The 25,367-nt window shown below is 45.7% G+C and overlaps 1 protein-coding gene across 6 annotated transcripts; it reads right to left on the bottom strand.

The window, feature by feature from the left end:
* Positions 1-417: 417 nt before the first annotated feature.
* Positions 418-24,704, bottom strand: IZUMO2 (IZUMO family member 2). Of its 6 annotated transcripts, XM_031457068.2 has the most exons (9): positions 24,464-24,704; positions 24,192-24,266; positions 22,250-22,336; positions 21,987-22,007; positions 20,964-21,044; positions 12,105-12,193; positions 11,085-11,211; positions 9,930-10,031; positions 418-4,183 (listed from the first exon to the last, which is right to left on the bottom strand). In XM_031457068.2, exons 1-9 carry the CDS (start codon positions 24,693-24,695, stop codon positions 2,298-2,300), a joined length of 2,700 nt encoding a protein of 899 aa, XP_031312928.2. In that variant the 5' UTR covers positions 24,696-24,704; the 3' UTR covers positions 418-2,297. The 6 variants fall into 6 exon arrangements, with proteins under 6 accessions (XP_031312928.2, XP_010991453.2, XP_031312927.2 ...); XM_064489750.1 differs by lacking the exons at positions 418-4,183; positions 9,930-10,031; positions 11,085-11,211; positions 12,105-12,193 and adding exons at positions 16,206-16,312; positions 18,349-18,475; XM_010993151.3 differs by lacking the exons at positions 20,964-21,044; positions 21,987-22,007; positions 22,250-22,336; positions 24,192-24,266; positions 24,464-24,704 and adding an exon at positions 14,273-14,331 and having other exon boundaries at positions 11,085-11,214; positions 12,105-12,158.
* Between the last annotated feature and the right edge of the window lie 663 nt (positions 24,705-25,367).

Here is a 25,367-nt window from a genome sequence, read left to right on the forward strand (position 1 = left end):
CTGGTGCTGGTGAGATGAGGTCCCATCCACTGCCAATCAGACTGCCAACTGATAAGGAACTTCTGGGAAGCCATTGGCTACGTGCACGGGGTCACTGAAATGTTCTCTCTTTGACCCCAAGACCTCACTGCAAGGATTTTACTTGAGAACCGGTCCAGTGGTCAGCCCCTAAGACTTCAGTAGAAGTGGTGTTTAGTAAAAAACTGGAAGCAATCAAAACATACAACAGGGGACTGGCTAATACATTGGTTGAAAAAACAAACTGTGCAAAGCCCCCAAACATCAGGTTGTTAAAGATTATTGAATAACATAGGTATTTAATGACATGAGTATAATGATGTGGGTAAATCATAATATTTAATAATAGGGGCCTGGGATATAAAGTTAAATAAATATAGAAGTACAATAAACTGCATATTAAATATGCCCCAGATTTATTAAATCATCATAATATTACAATTAAGTTTAAAAAATAGTTAAAGTCGGGGGGAGGGTAATTGCTCAGTGACAGAGAGCATGCTTAGCATGTACCAGGTCCTGGGTTCAATCCTCAGTACCTCCATTAAAAAAATAAAAATTCAATAAAAAATAAAAATAGCCAAAGTGTAGCAAAACGTTAACAGTTATCTCTGAGTAGCATTTGGTGAAATCTTCCAAATTTTCTATAAGAAGAATATATTGGTTTTTATTATAAGATAATAAATATTCTTTTAAGAAGGAAATGTTATATATGGAATGTGTTCAGTCCCAGCTGAAGTTCAGGGCATGGCTTCTGGAGGCTTGCATCCAGACTCCATGACCTCATAGCTGTGAGACTCTGGCCACGTCATCTGTGGGCCTCAGTATCCTCATCTGTGAAATGGGACAATACAGCCCTGAACCTATGTGGTTGTTTGAAGAATGAAAGAAGTTCGTACATACCAAAGACTTAGAACGAAATTGGCACACAGTAAATTACTGAAAGCACTAGCCCTTTCATATGCTTGACATGGGGGAAAATGATACGATTGCTGTTCTGTGCTGGTAAAAATGTAACAGAACAGTTGTCCTCACGTCCCAGCTTGTGCTAGGTAGTTGAGATCCATCTTCTTTGGAAAGCATTTTGACAACCTGTTTCAGGAACCAAGAAAATGTTGAGTCTTGAGTCTATTATTCCCATCTTGGGAATTTGACTTAGAGAAATAATCCTCCCAAAAGGAAAGCAGGAATAAGCAAAGAAACGCTCATTGTAACATGATCCATAATTGGGAAAACTGGTAAATAACCTGTGTCAACTGGGGACTTGGCACAAAGCCTAAATTGGGGAATGGATAGTAAATTATTCCATACTTACCAATGAAATATTATTAGTCCTAATAATGATATGCATGAAGTTTATATGGTGACAAAAGACAACGTTTGTGATATAATGAGGGCAAAACAGAGAAGCCAAAATTGTTTCTACACTCTGATTACAATTACATCAAATAACATTTATTTTTAAATGATATTTGGGAGGAAATATGAAAAAAATCAAAACAATATGACCTCTGAGGGTGGCCAAATTGTAGGTGAATATGTGGCTCTTGTTTTATGATCTACATTTTTCAACATTTAAAAATATGGATATGGAATACAGAGTAAAAAACAAAACAGAAAAAATACACCCCAAAGTGACTAGCAGATCTCTCTGGGCTGTAGGATTATGTGGAATTGGTATTTTAGTTCCTACTTCTCTAGACTTTCCAAATTATCCTTCACAATGAGCTTATATTATTTTACTTAAAAATTTTCCTGTTATAAAAGTATGTGTATTGTTTTTATAATAAAAAATAAATACCATGTTTCAAAATATGAGGGAAGAAAACCTCCCTTTGGGCAAGAATAAAATTAGAAAATGATGCTTAATAGGGCAATTGCTTTGTAAAGCATAAATCCTGGAAATGGAAAAACAGAAACAAGAGGACATTTTAAAAAATGGCTGGAAATACCTGAAACATATTCTGTGTTTAAGCCAACTGCAGATTTTCCCGTGAAATTTGTAGCTTAAAGTTTTAAAGGAAACTAAAATCATCTGGCATTTATGTTTTTAGGGTTGAGAAAGAGGCTAAAAAACTGTTATTTTAGGGGGAAGCTCTTAAAATGATCAAAAGCTGTCCAAGCTGGTGATAAATGGTGCCATCTTTCTTCTAGGAAAGAAAGAAACCAGCACTGTCAGCGTATGGTGTTAGGGCTCCCTTCTGGGAGGAAGTTACTAGTGCTGATGACTAAACGGAACCCAACTACAGAACTGCTGGTTTGTTTCATTCTCAGGCTCGCTAGTCAGCATGAGTTCTCTGATGGCCAGCGAGCTGCGTGTTCCAAGCAAAGCCCTTCTCGAAATTGCTGCAGACGTAGCCATCGTGCACAGGATGACATCTCCGATGTCTGGTCAACTGTGAACCCCAGCTGAAGTCCTCTCCACATTCTTTATGTGCACAGCCCTTGCCACCCCTGTGAACTTTCTGGTGTTGAATGAGGTGCGAAATCTGGGTATAGGACTTCCCACAGTTCTGACATCTGTAGGGCTTCTCCCCGGTGTGAATCCTCTGATGCTGAATCAGGTGGATGCCCTGGTTGAAGGCCTTCCCGCATTCCTTACAGGCGTAGGGCTTCTCGCCAGTGTGAATCCTCTGATGCTGCGTGAGGGAGGAGTTGTGACTGAATGTTTTCCCACACTCCTGACACTTATAGGGTTTCTCGCCAGTGTGGATCTTCTGATGCTCGATCAGGTGGGTGCTCCGGCTGAAGGCTTTCCCACACTCGCTGCACTCATAGGGTTTCTCTCCAGTGTGAGTCCTCTGGTGTTGAATGAGGTGGGAAATCTGGGTGTAGGACTTCCCACAAACTTTACACTCATAGGGCTTCTCCCCAGTGTGAATCCTCTGGTGGCGCTTAAGCGAAGAGTTCTGGCTGAAGGTCTTCCCACATTCGTTACATTTGTAGGGCTTCTCCCCAGTGTGAATCGTCTGGTGTTGAGTGAAGGAGGAGGTGTGACTGAAAGCCTTTCCACACTCATTACATATATAAGGTTTCTCCCCCAGGTGAATGCTCTGGTGCCTCATGAGGTGGGAAATCTGTGTGTAAGCCTTCCCACAGTCGTGACATGCATAGGGCTTCTCGCCAGTGTGGATCCTCTGATGCTGAGTCAGGGATGAACTGTGGCTGAAGGCCTTGCCACACTCGGGGCACTCGTAGGGCTTTTCTCCGGTGTGGACTCGCTGGTGCTGGGTCAGGGACGAGCTGTGGCTGAAGGTTTTCCCACACTCGTTACACTTGTAGGGTTTCTCGCCGGTGTGGATGGTCTGGTGCTGAGTCAGGGAGGAAGTGTGACAGAAAGCCTTGCCACACTGGCTGCATTTGTAGGGCTTCTCCCCCAGGTGGATTTTCTGGTGGCGGGTGAGGTGGGACACCTGCGAGTAGAATTTCCCACATTGGCTGCACTGATAGGGCTTCTCCCCGGTGTGACATCGCTGGTGTTTGACGAGGGAGGAGCTCTGGGTGAAACCCTTCCCGCATTCCTTGCACTCGTAGGGTTTCTCTCCGGTGTGGATCCTCTGATGCTCGGTGAGTGATGAGCTCTGAGTAAAGGCCTTGCCGCACACGTGGCAGGCGTAAGGCTTCTCTCCCGTGTGAATGATGTGGTGCTGGATGAAATATGAGCTGTTGCTGAATGCTTTCCCGCAATCGTTACACTTGTAGGGCTTCTCTCCAGTGTGAATTCTCCGGTGTAGGACGTAGTCTGAATGGTAGATGAAGGCTTTCCCACATTCCGTGCAGTTAAATGTTTTCTTTTCTATGAAGGTCCTTTGGTACCTCAGGCTATTTCTTGGCCCGGTCCACTTCTGAGGCCTCTCTCCCCCAGGCACTCTTTGCTTCCTGATGAAGGCTGAGGTCTGCCTGAAGCTTCTCCCCATCTCATTACAGCCAAAGCCTCTCTCCCCATGGGTGTTTTCCTTGGGAGCAGCAAACAGCCACTGCAAATGCTTCTCTTGCTTTCCCTGGCCCTCCAGTTGATGGCCACAGGTCCAGGAGTCCCCCATCTTGGAGTCTCCAAGCACTGCCCTTAAAATTCCCTCCATCTTTCCCACTGGGGAAGCTGCCTCTTCAGAAAAACTCTTTTTTAGAAATTTCTCCTGAGTAGTTGCTGAGCTTGTCTCCACGTCTGAAAGAAATGCAAAACATGAACTTCATCTGCCCTGGGAAAAAAGAAGCTTATTATCTAGATCTGGCATTGTAATCTTCAAAAGAAAGGTTTCAAAGTTTATACTGCTATTTCAAAAGGCATGAGGAAGATAGATTCATGTTCTGACACAGAAGGATGGCCTTGGTATATTCTAAACAAGAAGAAAACCGAGTTGCAAGGCATTTTATGTGCACAGTGGTTTCCGAGCCATAATATATAATATGTTTTCACAAATCAACAGGGAAAAGAGACACCATCCAATGAAATAGTGAAGCAGGAATGTGAACAGACATTTTGCAGAAGGAAAACAAGGGGCTGATAAATATGTGAAAAGATGCTCAACATCAATAATTGTCTAAAAAAATCAAAGTACTCAGCAGGGTGGGAAGGGACAGACGGATTTCAAAATATAGAATAGATAAACAAGATTATGCTGTATAGCACAGTAAAATATATACCAGATCTTGTGGTAGCTCACAGTGAAAAAAATGTGACAATGAATATATGTATGTTCATGTATAACTGAAAAATTGTACTCTACACTGGAATTTGACACAACATTGTAAAATGACTACAACTCAATAAAAAATGTTAAAAAAGAAAAAAAATCAAATTACTCAGATGCTATTTGACACTTTTTTGATTGGAAAATATTAAAAATATCCAGTATTGGCAAATAAGCATGACAGAGACATTCTCACAGTACAGTTAGTGGGCATGTGCAGAGAAAGAGTTAACACAGAAGGTCCATTTTACTCGGTTTTTGTTTATCACTGTAACCATGGCAATGACCCTTGGCCAAGCTCTGAGCCCTGGACTTAAGGAACGTTTACATAGTTACTGGCTAATAATCTTTTTTGGTGAGCTTGGGACCATGGGTCAAGATGTACTAGGCTGTCAGCACTGTTTGCAGTAAGTGGAAGATTCATGATGTGCATCTGGTGCCTGGTTTGGGGTCCTCACCACGGCTGGCCATGTAGTAGGTATATGCATACGTGACCAGCCTCCTTCAAGAACTCTGGACTCAAGTGGGCTTTTTTGGGTGAAGACATCTCACACGTGTCTCCACAGTTCAGGCTGTTACAGAAAAATACATCCACGTGACCCCCATAGAGAGAAGAGGACTTAGAAGCCTGCACGTGACCTCTCTAGCCTTCACCTATGTATAGATTTGTTCCTGATGTTCCTATATTATATCCTTTGTTGAGGGGTCAGGGGTATAGCTCAGTGGTAGAGCATGTGCTTAGCACACACAAGGTCCTGGGTTCAATCTCTAGTACCTCCATTAAAAAAATAAACAAACCTCATTACCTACCCCCATGAACCACCCCCCCAAAAAAAACCCCCAAAAACCAAAAAAAAATCCTTTCCTATAAGAAATCTTAGAGTGCCACTGTGGCTGAGTCATGTAAATCTTTCCAGAAAAAAGTCACCAAACCAGCAGATGGTTGTGGGATTGCCCCAAATAGAGACATGGCAACTAAATGTCATGTGGGATTCTGGACATAATCCCAGTGTCACTGGATTAGGCAATAGTTTCTCCAATATGACCTTAAAGGAACAAGCAAGAAAAGAAAAAAGTAGATAAATTGGACATCATCAAAAGTAAAAATCTTTGTGCTTCAAAGACTACCAAGAAAAGGAAAAGGCAACCAACCCACAGAATGCAAGAAAGATTTTGTAAATTATATATCTGATAAGGGACTGATAAGAATGATTATGACTCAATAATAAAAAAGACAAATAACCTACTGAAAATGGGCAAAGGATCTTAATAGCCATTTCTTCAAAGACACACAAATTATCAATAAGCACATGAAAAGATGCTCAATATCATTAGGAAGCAAGGAAATGCAAATCCAAACCACAAGAGGAGGGGGGAGGTATAGCTCAAGTGGTAGAGCACATGCTTAGCAAGCATGAGGTCCTGGGTTCAGACCCTGTACCGTCTCCAAAAATAAAAAAAACTAATTACCTCCTCCTGCCAAAAAAACCCCAAAACAAACCCACAAGGAGAGATCACATCCCACTCACTATGGAGGATAAATAACCAACAGGACAGAAAGTAACAAGTCTACTGAGGATGTAGAAAAGTTAGGACCCTCATACAATTCTAGGGGGAATGTAAAACGGTGCGGCCATGTTAGAAAACATTCCAGCACTACTTCGCCCAGCAATTCCACTCTAAGGTGTACACGCAGGAGAAATGAAAACATAGACATTCATACAAAAATGCATACTTGAATGTTCATAGAAGTATTATTCATAATAGCCAAAAAGAGAAAGTAAAAAAAAAAGACAAAATAAATAAATAAAATAAAATACAAATACAGAAAACAGAAAAGAAAAGGAAAAGAAAAAAGAGAAAGTAACTCAAATATCCATCAACTAATGAATAAATAAATGGTGGTATATCCATACAGTGGAACATTATTCAGCCAAGAAAAGGAATGAAGCATTGATACCTGCTACAACATAGATGAACCTTGAAAAGATGCCGAGTGAAAGAAGCCAGTCACAAAGGACAACATACTGTATAATTTTGTTTGATTTGACTATGTCCAGAATAGTCAAATCTATAGAGACAGAAGGTAGATTCATGGTTGCCTAAAGCTGGGAAGATGGAGGCACAGGGAGTGATGGCTGAGGGGTGCAGGATTTCTTCTGGGAGCAATAAAAATGTTTTAGAATTGATTGTAGTAATAGATGCACCATTCAGTGAATAGACTGAAAAACACTGAAGTGTACACTTTAAATGCTGAATTACATCTCAATAAAACTGAAATTAAGATTTTAAGGAAATTTTACTTTCTACATTACACAGTGAAATGTCAGATTCATTTTGTATATTAAAAGTAGTTTTTTTACTAGGTGATTGCAGTGAAAAGTAAATATTCTTCCTTCCCTTTTTCCTATACTGTTTCTAATTGTTTGTGAATCCTTCTAGAGATTTCTTCTATATTTATGTGTGTGTACACCTGCATGTGCATATGTGTGGTGAGACGGAGGTTTTTGAATTCATTAATTTTTTATTGTGGTAAAATCTGTATAAAATAAAATGTACCATTTATACCATTTTTAAGTGTTCAGTTCAGTTGCATAAGTACATTCACATTGTTGTGCAATGATCACCACTACCCTTTTCCAGAACTCTCCATCTTCCCAAACTGAAACTCTATGTGCATTGAACAATAACTCCCCATTCTCATTCCCCAGCCCCGGAAACCTCCATTCTACTTTGTCTCTAAGAATTTGCCTATTCTAAGTACCTCATATAAGTGGAATCATACAATATTTGTCCTTTTGTGTCTGGCTTATTTAACTTAATATAATGTCTTCAAGGTTTATCCATGTTGTTATGAATTAATTTTGTAATTGAAAAATACAGTAAGAAGAGTGGTGGGGTATAGCTCAGTGGTAGAGCATGTGCTTGGCATGCTCGAGGTGCTGAGTTCAATCCCCAGTGCCTCCGTTAAGGGGAAAAATAAAAAAAATTTAAAAACTTTAAAAAACTACAGTAAAGATATTGGGTAAAATATGTTGGAGGAACTACATTAAAATGTTAAAAATGAATTTTCTGAGAGATAAACAGGATTATGGGGAGGATTCTCATATACTGCTTTATTCTTGTTTAGATTTTCAAAGTTTCTATGATGAACACATATAACTTTTACTTGATCAAAAGACATCAATAAATATTACATGTATGAGGTTTTAGCAGCACAACCTTGCAATCTGGAGACAGGACAGTGTACCAAGGAGATTATGAGGAAGCAAAACCTCTGGAATTTGTTGAAGGTGACTGATTTTTTGATGTTAGTAGATTTGTTCATGGGACACCCATTAATTGTATAATTGTTATGTGCCAAACACAGTGCTGAGGGTGGGTGACTCTGCTAAAGAAGAAATTTGACCCTTGTCCTCAGAGAGGGTAGGGGTAAGCTTGAACTCAGACATTTTGGACATATCCTCCTTCTCTCCATAGCATTCCTGCCTTTGAAGAACCACTGCTCCCCTTCCCAGGCAGTCTTGGTGGGGCTGTTAATTATAGTCTCCCCCACTTCCCACCTCTGAAGTGGGCATGAAACCCTGGCTGGCCAATCAGAATATCCCATCCCCAAATAGAGCCAATCAGAATCTTCTTTGAGATTAATATATGGTATTGCTAGGCAGAATATGAATTTGAGACTATGGGCAGCCAAATTGACTGCCACTCAGAAAGGCCTGAACATAGACTGAAGCGAGATAGACAGAATTAACACGTTAGAGGAGTGAGGGAAGGAGAGAGAAAGTGAGCCCTGATAACACCATTTAGAGTCTTAGATCCATCTATGCCTAAAGGAACACTTCTCATTTATATGGGTCAAAAAAAGTCTAGGTGGGGAGGGTATAGCTCAGTGGTAGAGTGTGTGCTTAGCATATGTGAAGTCCTGGGTTCAATCCCCAGTACTTCCATTAAAAATAAATAAATAAACCTAATTAACCCCCAAATAAAATAATAATAATAATAAAATAAAACAAAGTCTAATTTTGCTTAAGTCACTTTGGTTCTTTACACGCAAAAGAGTCCTGACTAATACACCAGGTAATTACAATAACAGTTATAGAATAATAACTATTATTATTGCAATAGGTAACACTTATTAAATGCTTACTATGTGCCAGGCACTGTTCTAAGCTTCTTCTAGCTATTGACTAATTTAGTCCCCCAAAGAAATTCAATTAAATGGGTACTAGTGTCTCCATTTTACAGATAAGCACTGTGGTTAAGTCATGTACCCATAATCACAGAGCCTGCCAGTGGCAGAGCTGGGATCTGAACTCAGAGAGGCTGGGTCCAGAGCCTATACTCTTAACTGTCATGTGAACACGTGCAGTAACAGCAACTCAAGCAAGGAGCTGTGAAAACACCGAGAAAGGGCAGATCACTCAGCCTGGAAGTCAGGGAAGGCTTCCTGGAGGAGGAGGTAACCTGTAGCCTTTGTCTTGAGAAATATGGAGGTGTTTACCAGGCAGACAAAGCAGGGAAGGGTGTTCCAGGCAGAGGGAACAGCATGTGCAAAGGCCCAAAGGTAAGAACACACATTAACGTTCATGTAGGGAACAGGTGCTTCAGTGAGGTCAGGGCATGGGGCTATGACCATGGGCGGATGGTGATGAGAGATGAGGCCAGGGACAGAGCAGGCTGGACCACACAGGGCCTCGAATGCCAGGTGTGGGGCTAGGTCTTTGTCTCCGGGCACGGGGGAACCACCAGAGGGCTGTGAGCCGGTGAGGGGTGGGATCAGCTCTCAGTGTAGGAAGACCCTTCTGGGGTTGTGAATGAGACTGAACTGGAGGGCATAAGACTGGAGGTTGGGAGATCTATTTTTTTTTTAATGGAGGTACTGAGCATACGCTTTACCACTGAGCTATTACCCTCCCCCCGCCACTGTAGCCTATTCTGACCAGGACATCCTGTATGCCAGGTGTGTATTAATTCATTTCTTCCTCTAACCCCTGGTACTGTTGTTGACTCCATTTTGTAGATGAGGAAATTGAGGCCCAGAGGGGCTAAATGCCTTGCCCAAAGCTCAAAGAGCCAGGAAGAGGTGGAGCTGGGATTTGAACCCCACTCCCACAATGATGGCCCATGTGTTATGCTGCCTCCCTCTTGAATGACCGTCACTGATCATAACCGATGGGGTAGTAAGACTGCTCACACCTGCTGGACAGCCTCACCCACCTGAACAGGTAACTTGCCAGTCTTCTCTGGCCTCCATCCTGGGCTCTTCCCCTCGCTCCAGACGGGAGATCACATCGGGTTTGGACCCAGGAAACCCTGCCCCTGGAAAAGATGTAAGACTTAGCCACAGGTGCCATGGTCACAGGGAGGCCTCCAGGCTGGACCCTAGGCCCTGAGTTGGCAGGGTAGATGCATGCATTGGGCACCTAATGATTAGAAGATCTTATGGTCAATGCAAAACTCATGTTTTTTTTTAATGGAGGTACTGGGGATTGAACCCAGGACCTTGTGCATTCTACCCCTGAACTATACCCTCCCCACAAGACACAGAAGCTTAAGTTCAGTTTTTGATGAGTCTGTCCAGCAAAACTGTGAGTGAGAAGGGCTGAGGATGGAGTCTGGAAAGACAGACCAGAGAGGAGGCTGGGGCGGGGTCCTGGGGAGAGGACGAGGCCTGAGCTGAGGGCTGGTCTGTAGGGATAGAGAGGAAGGGTTGCAACCGGCAGAGAGAGTCAAGGGGCAGGGGGGCTGGGGCTGCAGAAGGAGAGGGTGAGGATGACGTCCTGGGGTCTGATCTGGAGACTGGGGGCTGTGGGGCCAACCAGAGATGGGGACCAGGAGGAAGAGAAGCAGGTGGGTGTGGAGACACTGAGCTCAGGGTGAGTGCAGCAGATAGTGTGTAGCAGCCAGCGGGGTTTGCAGGGGGACAGGAAGCAGCTGGGTGGTCAAGGGTCGGACTCAGGAGACATGTTTGGGGAACAGCATTCATTGGTTTTGGGGAGAAGATTCCAAGATAGAATCTGTTGACTGGAGGACCTTTGGGGAGCGCCGAGAGCCGGAGATTCCAGAATGGGCATCCCAGCCTGGAGCCTGAGGTCACCCCATGTGGAGAGGGAAGCCCGAGAAGAGGGCTGGAGCACAGGCTGAAGATTCTGTGGGACAAGAAGAGGACTTGGGCCTTCAGGGATGCTGGGACCCTGGGAGAAGCCAGAAGACAGACAGACAGATGGACAGAGGCCAGCCAAGAGGAGCTGGTGAGAGAAGCAGAGAGGACCCCAGTGAACATCCACAGTGAAGCGGGAGGTGGGCACAAAGGAGATGAGTGTGAAGGGGGCATCATGCCTCTTCCTAGGAGGGCAGAGGGCAGGGCCTCACCCAGTGAGAGAAGGTTCTGGTAGTTCTCCAGCATCACATCCCGATACAGCTCCCTCTGGCCAGGTCCCAGCCGGCCCCACTCCTCCAGGGTGAAGTCCACGGCCACGTCTCTGAAGGTCACTGATTCCTGCTAGGGCCAATTTTACATCATGGAGGGGCATGTCCTTCTGAGGTTGGGAGAGGTCAGGGGTCAAGAACCTACCACTTGCTCCCTGGGCTGGAACATTCTGACTCCGCAGATTTGGGGCGATTGAATCAAACCAACTGCAGGAATGTAAAAAGTCTAGGGCAAGCCATTAGCCCCACACTCACCCCTCAGTCATATGACTCTTTATTTTAGCATGTGACAGTCTACTGCATGACAATTGCTATAAGAAATATGCTTAGACAACAAGGCCCTACTGTATAGCACAGGAAACTGTATTCAATATCTTATAATAACCTATTATGAAAAAGAACATATATAGGTGTAACTGAAATCACTATGCTGGACACCAAAAACTAACACAACATTATAAATCAACTATACTTCAATTAAAAAAAAGAAAGAATATACCAATGTCTGAAGTAGAAGATACAAACCATACCACCAAGATGAGGCACCCTTGTGCAGTGTGTAACCTACAAACATGTCCATGACCATCCTTAGAAACACTTTTTAAAAAAACTACCAAGCCGTTGTGTGCAATAGCTATTCATAAGTCTCACTCCATCCCAGACCCCAAGTCTGATCCCAATCCCCACTCTGAACTCTGAGGATAAGGTTCAGGGGTAAAGCAAAACCATCCACTGCCCACTTAACCTGGTAACCAAAAGATGTTTAGTGTTAGGTGATTGATTTAGAGACATTTGTGTCATCAAGTCCAGCTCAGAGCATCATGCCCTTGTCACCCCAAACCTCCCAGTCCTAGAGCTCCTCCAATAATTGCCTCTTTCTCAATATTGGCACCATAGGCAGAGATGGGGATGGTCCTCTTGGGTCCACAGAGTCATCTCGGGGAGAAGGGAGCCCAGACTCACCTGGCCTTTGCCCATCAGGCTCCTGATGGACATTGTTGGGTCCCAGGCATGCACCTGCAGAAGAAAGGACCAGGCTTGAGTCCACAGATCTAGAGGAGGAGGCTGGAGAGAGAAGGGGTCAGCTCTGGCTCAGATAGACAAACACTTTGCCAAAGATGCCTCAGGGCAGAAGGGGCTCTTATCTCCTAAGAGCCAAAGCAAAGTCTCAGGGCAGGCGGCCGGAGACCCCCGATCTGTAACAACCCCCACTAGCAATCAGGAGGTTCAGCTCATCACACACACACCACAGCTCTCAGAGAAGTAACCAGGTTAAGTTATCCTCAGATGAGAAAATCAAAGCCCAAGAGGTCAAGGCCCTTGCTCAAGGTCACAGAGACATCAAGTGTCAGAGTGAGATTTGAACCTAGAGGCCTGGCTGCAGAGCCAGCCCCTCCTTTTTTGCTTATACTTTTAAAACTGTGATAAAAATACACATAAAAGATAACATTTTAACCATTTTAATGTATACAATTCAGTGGCATTGAGTAGATTCACAATGTTGTACCACCAGAACTTTTTTATCAACACCCTAAAAGGAAACCTTATACCTTTAATCAATTACCCCTGAGTCTTCCTTCCCCCAGTCCAGCCCCGGGTAACCACTAATCTTTCTGTCTTAATAGAGGTGCCTATTCTGGACATTTCATATCAGTGGAACCACACAATATGTGATCCTTTGTGTCTGGGTTTTTTCACTTAGCACAATGAGTTCGAGGTTCACTGAAGTTACAGCATGTATCAGTGCTTGACTCCTTTTTATGGCTGAATAATATTCCACCATGTGGCTGGACCACATTTTATGGAGCTTTGTTTTTTATCTGTCCTACAAATCCTGCTTAAGGATCCTGGACTCCTGCTTAAGGTGTTGTTTAAAGAAAGATTCCAGCAGCTGGAATAAAGTTGAAGAATTCTTTACAAAGAGAAGTTGGTGCTTAGACTTTGGTCACCCGCATTCATTCATCAAACCCACTCTGAGCCCCCTGTGAGTGACGGGCTCCATTCGGGTTCTGCCGGCGGAGAGATGAGTGAGATGTGGCTCCGCCCTCCAGGGACTTCCTGCCTGTGGGGGAGACAGGTCTGGACAGAGACCAGGTCCCAAAAGATATTCCTGGGATGAACCTGTAATGTGATTAAGTTAAGCATCTTGAGGGGTAAGGATGATGATGGATTATCTGGGTGACCCTAAAGCGATCACGAGTGTCCTGATAAAAGCCAGACTGCGGGAGATCAGATCTGGAGGAGAACACCACGTAACAGAAGTAAATCGCAGGAGAGTCAGAGAAACAAGGCACTACGCCTTTGAAGCTGGAGGAAGCGGCCATGCTTAAGGAATGCAGGCAGCTTCTAGAAGCTGGAAAAGCCAAGGAAATGGGTTCTCCCCTAGAGCCTCCGGAGGGAGCATGGCTGAAACCAGCGGGTGAAATTTTGAGGAACAGGGTCTTATAGAGTCTTAACTATCTCTTCGTAAGTCACTTATTACAGTAATGCCCCTTTATCTGTGGCTTCACTTTCTGTGGCTTCAGTAACGTGAAATCCAAAAACATTGAATGGAAAGTTCCAGAAGTAAACAATTAATAAGTTTTAAATCACGCGCCATTCTGGGTAGCTTGATGAAATCTCTCCCTGTCCTGCTCTGTATCACCCGGGACGTGAATCATCTCTGTTCAGCGTCTCCTGCCCGTTAGTCACGTGGTAGCTATTCTTGGTTATCAGAGTGACTACTGAGGTATCACAGTGCTTGTGTTCAAGGAACCCTTATTTTATTTAATAATGACCCCAAAGTGCAAGAGTATTGATGTTGGCAATTTGAATACGCCAAAGAGAAGCCCTAAAGTGCTCCTTCTAGGAAATCATAGAAGACCCGCGCTAGAAAACAGCAGGCGCCTAATTCCTGGGCGCTGAGGTCATCTGAGTCGATGGCAGGGGGGCTCTGGGCCTCCTTGCTGGTGACCAGAGGGGGGCAGGGCGCCGCCAACAGCGCCCTTCCCCTCCCACCCAGGCAGACTCGGGCCCGCCCCTTGCGGGCCTGCCTGCCTGCCTGCCTGCCTGCCTGCCTGCCTGCCTGCCTGCCTGCCTGCGCCGGCCCACACCCACCTTCTCCCTCTCAGGTACGCAGGGTCGGAACTCACCTGTGCGCCCCCGCGGCTTGCGCAGGGCGGCCAGGCCTTCCCTCCCTCCTTCGGGCCCCGGAAAGCGCCTGCGCGGTCGCTGTCTCGGAACTTGTAGTCTTCGTACTATAAACGCAGCTTCTCAGCTGGACTCCATTTCCCAGGAACCCTTGCGGCTTACTCTTCCTGGCCTAAGGGTTCTGAGGGCTGGAGAATGCTGGGAAATGGAGTCCAGGAATAGAACGGGGCGGAGGAAAGAATGCTGTAAATAAACAGCTGCTTTGTAGCTGGAGGAAACATGGTATTTGGGAAATGTATGGTTGTACTGGCACTGTGAATATTCCCATTTTAACCAGTCTTTTCACTGCCCTCCACCAAAAGCAACATCATAGTCCACTTAACCCATCTAACCCAAATTTCTCCTGCCATAGCAAGTCTTCAAGACCCCATCTAAACTTAGGGTGAATGAATAGAGTCTCTATCACTTAATTATTCAATTTCCTTGGGCATCCACCCACAGGTTTACTCCTGTCTCTTTTCTTTGTGTCATGCCCCCTAAACAGAAGCTACTCCGTCAGCTGGGGCTTTGGAATCAAGGTGGCATGGAACAGACCCTCAGTTGCCCTGTCCCACGAATGAGAAGTAAAACTTCACCGCTGTAAGCCACTGAGCTATTGGGAGGGTGTTTGATACTGTAGCATAACTAGCCTATTCTGATTGATACAATCATCTCCTAAAGCCTGGAGGAGGCTTAAACTTAATGCTGTATGCACATCAACCAGTACAGTGCTTTGCAGGTAGTAAGTCCTCAATTACTCCAGGACTGTGTAACGAGGAGCTGTATAACATAACAGTCAATCCCACTTGTTCGTATGTGAAACTGAAAGTTGTTAACTTCTCTGTGCCACTGTAGTCTCACTGTACATGGGGAAATAACAAATAACCTCTTCGTTGGGTTGTGAGATTTAAATAGACTGACATAAGTAATGTCTTTAGAACTGAATGACATGGAAAAAACCATCTACATCAAATTAATAGTTCCCACCTCTTGACGTTTGTATTTGCTGTTGCCTCTGTCCAAAATGTCCTTTCTCTTCTACTTCTTTTGGAAAACTACTTATTTTGCCAGAGCAAGCTTTTTCAGCCATTCTGGTGGGAATCTTTCTTCTATTCCCACTCAGCCTAGCCAGAGTTGGCAACTTCCTCCTCTGGGTTCCCACAGACACATCCCAGTATCCCAGCGTTGACAGTATAATAATTGCTGCATTTCTATTATTTGGTAACTGCCTGTCTCTCCCACTCCAGACTGTGCTCTCCAGGAGCTCCCATCAGACTATAATTTATGCACAATTTAATTACCCGTTTATTGTGCATTGCTCCCAGGAAATTCCCAGGAAGCTAGGGAGTGGCTGGACCTGTAGCATGAAGACATTTAAAAAACCAAAACTACTGTACTACCCAACAAAAAGTATTTGGGGGCCACCAGCTTGAGACCCCCAAGCTAAAGCCTTTCCAGGAACGGACTTCGGTCTGTCCACCAGCTTAAGAAATTAACATCTCCCACGTATCTGCAGTACCCCAGGCCCTGGCCAGCCCACTGGTGATGGTGACGCCAAGTGGGCCAGAAGAAGCGTCGCCAAGGCAACCAGCGTCTGTGGCCTTCAGGGAAGTAGCCTGCATCGGGAGAGGCCGGAAACATTTCCAGAATCCTTTCGATTGGAGACGGGTCTATTTCAGAGGTTGGGGCCTCTTCCGTCTCTTCAAAAACCAACCCAGCCAAAGCGCGCTCTACTGCGCATGTACTAAAACTGGTATCTTGGCGATGGATGGCAAGCTCTAGGCCAATCAGAAGCTGATCTTCACGTGCACACCCTTCTGACTCGGGGATGACCGTATCTATGGAGCTGGACACCAACTGGGACAGGGTCTTCCAGAAACTGATGGAGACATTGAGGAATTTGTCACAGACTTTATTAAACTTATTTTCCTTTCCCTTTACAAACCCCCAAACCATCGCCCTACCGCAGCAGGAGTTTTCGGTTTTGCCTGTAGGTAATGGCCCTGGTCAGAGAGAAAAAGCCTGGAGATTAGAAAAAGAACTTCAGGTCCATCCAGGTCAACCGACCATCCAAAACCTCCCCTCCAATCACTGGCCTTATTTGGCTCAGCCAGTGACATCATGGGTCTCTGGGCAGATTTCCAAGGTTCTCAGCCAATCAATGTTGGTATGTAAGGAGGGAGGAGAGAAAAGTTGGGACTGAGAGTGAGGGTAACGTGGAAACAGAATGGAAAAAGACAGGAGGAGACTCTGAGAGACACAGACACAGGGAGACAGACTCAAAGAGAAGGGAAAGACTAGTAGAAACAGGAGGAAAATAGTGAAGCAGGTGTGCTGGGTTGAACTGCGCTCCCCGCCATGACATAGCCAAGTCCTAATCCTCAGCACCTGTGAATGTGACCTTATTTACAAATAGAGTCTTTGCATATGTAATTATATTAAGGTAAAAGGAGATTATTCTGGATTTAGGCTGGCTGTTACACTGAACGACTGGCGTCCTTACAGGAGAAAGGACAGGGAGGTTTGGGACACAGATGCCAAGGAAAAAGCCACATGAAGAGAGAGGCAGAGATTGGTGGGAGGTAATGAGCCCAGGATGCCAAGGATGCCAGTGGCCAACGGAAGGTAGGAGACAGATGGAAGGGACAGACTCTCTCAGAACCACCAGAAGGAACCCACCCTGCCAACCCTTGAATTTTGGACTTCTGGCCTCCATAATTCTGAGAGAGTAAATTTTTGTGGCTATTTGTTACAGTAGCAAAAGGAAACTGATACACAGGGAGACAGTGGGGAGAGAGCAGGGAGAGAGTCCTGCACTAGAGAGACCAAGAGGGGAGACAGACCTCGGACAAGAGGCTGAGAGAGAGAGAGAAATGGAATTCAGGATGAAAAGGGAAATCCAGAGATGGGAGAGGGGAAGACAGAGGGAGACAGAAAGACCAGGTGAAGATAGAGATAAAGAGAGAGAACCGTGTGGCAGGGCACTAGAGAGAGAAAAAGAAAGAAGGTAGTCATGGGGCAGGGGGAGATTTAAAGAAATAGGGAGGGGCTGACGGCTGGGGAGAGTCTATTGGGGTGGGAGGGATGGGAGTCAGACACAGAGACCCAGAGATGGGGAGAGACAGATTCAGAGATAGATACAGAGAGACTGCAAGACACAGATTCACCATGGTGGGGGGGTGGGGCAGGGGAGGGGAAGGGGGAGGTGGCAGAATTGGGACTGGGACCGGGCAGGGGAGGAGAAAGTGCAGTGGGAGAAGCTCGGAGAGGGAGTTTCAGAGAGGGAGAGCTGTTCATTGTGCTAAGTGCTGAATTAAAGCTCACCACCACTCCTGAGTAGAAGGTACTGGGAGTCTCCCAATTTGCATATGAAGAAATGGAGACTTCAGGGAAAGGAGGGGCAGGTGGAGGAGGCCGAGAGAGACAGAAATGGAGCCAGAGGGAAGAGGAGGAGGGTGGTGAGAGGGGCTGAACGGGGGACCAGCAGAGAGAGGCAGAGAGGAGCATTCAGAAGTAGAGAGAGGAGGGTGAGGGTGCCTTCTCCCCTTGGCACCATGGGCTTAGTGCTCGGGGCCCCTGGAGACGTTTACATCTTAAATACTTTGAAGAAAATCAATTACTAAACCCAGGAGGAGGAGGATGGATCTATAGTAATGAATCCAGATTGGATTATATCTGTCTTCATACTTGAAATATCATCTTTAGTATTTTTTCAATGGAGGAAGAGACCCACAAAGGCAAAAGTGATGAGGACTCAGGAAAGACATAATGGGATCCAGGGGTGGGAGGAAGGAGAGAGAGAGAAAGAGAGACGGACAGAATGATCCAGATGAGAGAAAGGAAAGAGATGGTGAGAGTCAAGGAGAAACAGAAAAAAGGGAGAAATAATAAGAGAGAGATGGAAGGAGACAGTGACAGAGGCAGAAAGCGACTAGAGAAGAGATTCCCAAATGACACAGTGACAGATCCAGGGAAATGCCATTTTTGAGGGGCCCAGTGGGGCTTTGGGAGAACTCAGGAGAGGATGGGGATGACTCACGCAGCCACGATGACCCCAAAGGCCAAGACAGCCAGACACACGGAAATAATGATGCCAAACAGGGCCTGATTCTGCGGGTATCCGCTCTTCTTCTGGTACTGCAGGTCCACGCGGGGCTGCCCGTCGACTAGGGTAGGCGTGGGGAGGGGAATGGGGGCGGAGACAGCCCCAACCTCCAAGTCATCACCCTTCCTTGACCTTGCAGCCACATCCATCTGTTCACTCGGCAACCCGGCCACTGTCGGGCCTCTCCCTTCTCCCTGCTTGGCCCCTGCCCTCCTGGGGTATGGCGTTCCACTCATCCATTTCTCAAATTCTGTGTCCCACCTGTTCAGGCGCTCGGGATACTGCTGGGGCAAACATCCCCGCCCTCACGGAGCGGTCCACATAGTGCATAAGGGTGACAGCAAAGAGCCCAGCGCCAAATGCATCTCATTGGATAGGGAGGGGGACGGGGTAAGGGGGAAGACTAGGTAGTTCGACTACCCACGAACATGGGAGGGGGGTGCAAAATGCTGACAATCTCCGGCTGCATCTTAGCTGGCGACCCTGAGGGTGGCCTTGGGAGTCCCCTTCTGCCTCTTCCATTTGCTCCCTCCCCCAAGTCTTTCATTCTGTCAGCAAAGCCTCTTGGCTTGACCTTCAAAATGTATCCAGAATCTGATCCACCTCTTGGGCTACCGACCTGGTCCTGTTCTCATCATCGCTTCTCTCAGGGGTTATCCTGCTTCTCCTACAGTTCCCCAACTGGCCACTAGAGGGCGCCATTAACACATAAGTAGGCTCATGTCCCTCTTCCCCTCACAGTCTTCCTGTGGCTCTTGTTTCGTTCAGAATAAAAGCCCAAGTCCTCATCGTGGTCCACCAGACCTGCATGATCTGGTCACCATGTAGTCACCCTACTACCCTCCCCTTCATTCACTCGGCTCTGATCCCACTAGTTTCCCTCTTGTTACTGAACAATGTTGGATCTTTGCACCTGCAGTTCCCTCTGTTGTTCACAGTTCCTCACCCCCTCACTTCCTTTAGATCACATATCACTTCTTCAGAGAGGTCCCACCCACCTGCACTCTCCAAAGTAGCACTGCCTGTCCTTCCAGGCACTTTCTATCACATTGCTCTGCTTAGTTGTCAGTAGAGTACAACCGCTGTCTAGAATGAGTGCATTTATTTGCTCATGTAATCATCACCTAAGAGTGGTTCTCAGCTGGGGGTGATTTTGTCCACCAAGGGACATTTGGGAGTGTCTGGAGGCTGGAAATGGTTGTCACAACTTTGGTGGGGGCAGTAGTAACAGGCACCGAGTGGGTAGAGGCTAGGGCTGCTTCTGAACATCTACAATGCATAGGACAGCCTCAGAACAAACAATGATCCTGCCCCAAATGTCACCAGTGTCAAGGTTGAGGAACCCTAGTCTAACCCTTCACCCCATTAAAATGTGGGCTCTCTTTATGAGATATTTGTCTTCCATTCTGCTGATCTTCAGTTTGGAGCATTATACGGTGCTCAAAATATTTATTGTAGTTAGCATCCCAAGAGAGCAAACAGACAACTCTCTTTTTTCAGCTAGTCAAAGTCGGGGTGGGGGGAACTCATAAGAGAAACTCTTCTAGATTAAAAAAAAGTTAAAAAAAAACCTAAAACTTGAATGATATGAGAAGTCCTCTCATTGGATCCTGGTTTGAATGAAATCAACTGTGAAGATATTCTCGGGGAAATGAGGGGAGCTGGAAAAGGGACTTGGAATTATTTGATATGAGAAAATGCTGTTAGGTGTGTTGGGAATGGCATTATGTTTCTATAGGAAATTTCCCTTTTAGAGGAACACACTATCTGTCTGGGTAAAATCTCATGGTGCCTGATTTCTTTTAAAATACTCCAGATATAAACAAAATAAATGAAGCAAATTTGGAGGTATGTTCATTGTCAACAAAATTAGATAGAAAATGATACTTTGGAGAGTGTGACTGGGGAGTCTTCTCAGATGAGGGGAACTTTGAGACTTTATTGAAGTAAGGAAAGGAGAGGAACAGTGTGACAGAGAGAGGACCAGCAAGTAAAAGGTCCAGGGTGACTAGTCAGTCTTGATGAATATACAGGGGTTCACTGTACTATTAGGATATATATTTTAAAAATCTCTGAATGAATGAATGACTAAATTCAGCACATCCTTCCAGACTCCCCAGAAAGACTAAAATGTTTTTCTAGGTGTGGAGGGTATAGCTCAGTGATAGAGTGCATGCTTTAGCATGTATAAGGTCATGGGTTCGATCCCCAGTACCTCTGTTAAATAAAATAATAATAATAAATAAGTAAACCTGATTATCTCCTCCCCTCAATAAAAAAAAAACCCCAAAACAAGCAAACAAAAAATGTTTTTCTAGCACCTGCCATTCTGGCCTTGGAGGCATTGCAGAGTTACAGAGGAGTCTCCCCATCAGAAGACTTCCACATTTTAGAATGTGGAAGTAACTTCTGGACCACACTGTGGTCAAGAGGAAAGGGCAGGGTTCAAGGCTGCGTGTAGGAGAAATTGAAAGCCATGTCCCCTGGGGTGTGGCTGTCTTCAACTCTCATGCACCTGTCCCACGTCTTCCCCCACCCCAGGAGCTTACCAAAACAGTACTTTTCTTTGATACATTTGGGACTGGTCTTCTGGCAGTGTAAACAATCCAAGACCTCTTCTTTCAGCAAGCCTGGACCAGAGGCAAGGGAGAAGCAGGATGAGGACAGATATCAAAGGATTGGCAAGGGGCAGGAAGGCAGAAGAGGAAAGAGGAGATGGGGTCCCTTGGCTGTCCTAAATTTGGAGGTCCCAGGTACAGCAGAGCAAGCAGAGCAAAAGGCACTGACGATTCACAATAAAAATAATTTGTATAAAAACAGAAACAAAAAAAAAAAAAAAAGAAAAAATGTCTACATAATCATTGAAGAGTTGAATGCAGTTATCCAGTGGACCCAACCTTCTGTTGGTAGACATATAATTAATTAAATGAAACTAATTTTACATTAAGTGTCTACCAAAAGAATTTTCCTATTTTGTTCCTATTTTGCAACCCTCTGTAGCACAGACTGGCCACATGTTCACTATCTGTCTCCCTCTCTTCGTGTTGCACAGGAAGACTACACTTCCCAGAATCCTTTGCAGGTAGTCACATCCATGTGACCAAGTTCTGGCCAATGGAAAGTGGGCAGAGGGATAGGCGCTTCTCCCAGGCCTCCCCTTAAGAGGCCCTGTGGGATTCCCTATTCTCTCTCCCTTCTGAAGCTAGCTTAGCAGCCACAACACCAGTGCAGCCTGGATCCCTAAGTCACCACTTGGAAGAGCTGTTCAACTCTCAATGTAATGTTGGCAAGAGAGACAAAAACCTTTCTTCTATAAAACCAGAGTTGTGGGGGTTTACTTCTCAAGATGACGTAGTCTGTCCTATGCTAACATCCCCCCAAAGTACTTTTTTGCAGGTTGCAATCCCTTTCATAAGCTCTCAAAAATCCAAAATTCCTTGGTGCCATAGCTTTGGGTTGGGGGCAACACCAGATGGAGTAGGTGCGAGAGCAGGGCTTGATTTGAGGGAGACAAGGTAAAAAGGGGTAGGAGGGTAGTGAAGGGAGGAACAGACAATAAACCCAAGACTCACGGCAAATTTTGGGATCACAGGCTGCAAGAGAAAAGAACAGAAGAGAGTTATGCTGAGACAGCAATTTGAGAATTCAATGGGAAGGGACTAGGAGTGGGAGGAAGGAGTGAGTCTGGGAAAGGAGAGAAGGGAATTTTGGGGAGAGGAAGAGAAGGCTGGGTCACAGGGGAGGTGAGAGAGGAGTCTGGAAGAAAGAGTGGGAGAAGGGGGTCATTTGATTATGGGGAAGTAGGGAAGGGGCCTGGTGGAGAGAGATGCCGCACCTTTTAATTCATACGATCTTAAAACTTTCTTGAGTTCCTTGACCACCCTCTCCCTGACAGCCACCAGTTCATCTAGCAGAGGCCCATCTGAGGAGAGAAAGACCTTTGCATGTCTGTGTCAGGGGGTGGAGACACGCAGCAAGCCCACCCCATCTGCAGCTTCAAAGAGAAGGGATGAAGAAATTCCTTTTCATTCACCAGGACTAAGCAAGACTGGCTATTCCTTGGGGAAATTACACCAGGCAAATCTATGACCTAGGAGGTCCTGCACCTACCTTCTGAGCAATTCCAGGGCACCAGGCTAAACCACCCTTCTTTAGCCTCAGGTTCCTCCTCTGGTAAGTGGCAGATAGGTGGCCTCAATCACCTCTCCTCCCCTTTCCTCTGATCTGCTCTCTTCTTTTCTTCTATTGTCTGTCTACAGTGACCCCTTCACGATTTCATCCAGCCTTATGGTTTTGTATGTTACCTCGGACGTGCACTGTCCAACATGGCAGCCATGAGCCACACAGAGATTGAGCCCTTGAAGTGGGCTAGTCTGAATTGAGATATACTGTTAGTATAAAAACACATGCTGGATTTCAAAGACATCATATAAAAAAAAGAACTGTAAAATATAAATAACTGTAAAATGTCTCAATAATTTGTATGCTGACTGCATAATAAAATGGTAATATTTTTAGGTATTGGGTTAAATAAAATCTATTAAAATTAATTTCACCTACTTCTGTTTACCTTTTTAAAAATGTGGCTACTCGAAAATTTAAAATTACTCTGTGTGACTATTTGTGCCTCATGTGTTTCCTTTGGACAGCACTGCTCTGTAGCCACTGATGCCTCCTACATTTATATCACTAGCCTAGACCCCTCACGGAAGCCCAGATGCATATATCCAGCTATCCATTCAGGATCTTCACTGGGATGTCTAATGGGCATCTTAAACTCAATGAATCCAAAACTGAACCTCAATATTCTCCTCCAAACCCACTTTCAACTCCATCCATGAAGATAAAGTCTTCTCCATCTTCATTGATGGAGGTGCTGTTTCTAGGTGCTCAGGCCAAAATCCTTGGTGCTTTGGCTCTTTTTTTCTTACATCTCATATGCAATCTGTCGACACACATTTGAGCGTATTGTGAATATTCAAGACAGATCCAGGAATCCAATCATGTTTTACCACCTCCACTGCTACCACCATGGGCTTCAGTCATCGTCATCTCTTGGTGTTAAAAAGGGAGAGTATAGCTCAGTGATAGAGAGCATGCTTAGCATGCATGAAGTCCTGGGTTCAAGCCCCAGTACTTCCCCAAAATAAACCTAAAAAAAGCTGGCAGAGGATGGGGAGGGGAGGAAGAAAGGAAAAGAAATTGAAAACTACAGCCATTTGACAAGCATGGACAGGAAAAGCATACATTACATCAGTTCCTTTATCCTAGGACACCGGAATCCTACCTGCTCCCATCCCTCTTTTAGGGATGGCTTTATACAAACCACACACACATTTCTTATCTTTTTCAAAAAAAAAAAAAAAAAAGCGTCCCTCTACTGCCTCTGCTGGGGAACTGTCATAAGGACCACACAGATCTCCTAACCTGATGAATGGTGCCCCAGGGGAGATACTGTGGGGTGGCGGTTAGGAATACAACTTCTGAGCAGGAGGTCCCAGATTCAAATCCTCAGCTCTGGTATTCCTAGCTGTGTGACTCTGGGCATGTCGCCTAACCTCTCTGAGCCTCAGTACCCCCCTCTTGTAATGAGCAGATCACAATAGCGCCCATCTTGATGAACAGTCCTAGACTTTTCGAGAACCCTGCCAGACACACAGGAAAGGCTATACGTGTGTCTGTTTTTTATATCATTTTTATATCAAGAGAAGGCGTGCTGGACCGGTGGAAAGGGAGGAGGGGGAAGGGGGCTGGAAAAATCCCTTCCCTCTTCCTACCTTTCAGAGAATTAACCTTTAAGCTGTTTGTTTGATTCTTGAGAAAGGACGCCACAAGATCCAGATGCTCTAAACCTGGGGGTGAGAAGGGAGGAAATTTCAGCCGGGCCCTCGAAGAGCCACATGATCCCCTCTACCTCCCTCCGGACTGGCCCCACCCTTCCCCTTTTGGGGGCGTGGCCCCCAAAGCATCATCTCCCCGCCCGGTCTCGGGCTACCTGACTGGTCCCTTTCCCCACACTGCCAGGCCCCCTCCCCACCCCAGCACGCACCCACTTTCCCGACAAAGGCGTTCAGCGAGTAGTCCCGGAAGAAAGGCCCCTCCATGCCGAGCAGCAGGGCCTGAGCGCGGGCCTGCAGCTGCTGTAGATGGAAGCGGCTGGGGATGAGGGCGGAGCGCAGCTGCCTTAGGGCCTCCCGCACCGAGTTGTCACACTGCAGGCAGCCCAAGCCTCGGCGGGTGCTCAACCCCAAGAGCAGCAGAAGGGCCAAGGCCAGAGGCATGGCAGGGGCTTTGTGACGTCACGGAGAGACCCTGGCGGGCCCCGCCCCCCAGGCGAGGGCGGGGTCCGGGAGGCCGGGGAGAAAAGCTCTGTGCGCAGGCGCTCAGCACACAGGCGCCTTCTACGTGCCAGGCGTGGAGCTGGGAGCTAGGGAGAATCTAGAAAAACAGAGGTCTCTGCCCTGCCCTCTTGGGTCTTGAATTCATTCCTTCAACGCATGCGTATTGAGCATCTACTATGTGCTAGGTGCTGTTCTAGAAACTAGGGCTAGAGAAAAACAGGAGATCCCTGCCCTTTCAGCACTGACATTCTTTAATTCAACAAATACTTCTTGAGCACTTACTATGTGCCCAGCCCTGTTCTAGGCACCTGATGGGTCGCTGAGGCAGACAGTCTCTGCTCACATGGACTTTACATTCATTTATTCAACAAAGGTCAGTGGAGCACCACTATGTGTCCGGCGCTGGAGACAGATTGAACAAGATGGACACAGTTCCCTATGGTTATCAAAGGCGAAAGGGGTCGGAGGAGGGATAAGTTAAAAATTTGAGATTAACACATACATACTACTGTATATAAAATAGATGAACAATGAGGACCTACTATATAGCACAGGGAACTATATTCAATATCTTATAATAACCTATAATGGAAAATAATCCGAAAAAGAATA

The sequence above is a fragment of the Camelus dromedarius genome, chromosome 9, assembly GCF_036321535.1.
Source record: "Camelus dromedarius isolate mCamDro1 chromosome 9, mCamDro1.pat, whole genome shotgun sequence".
Lineage (NCBI taxonomy): Eukaryota > Metazoa > Chordata > Mammalia > Artiodactyla > Camelidae > Camelus > Camelus dromedarius.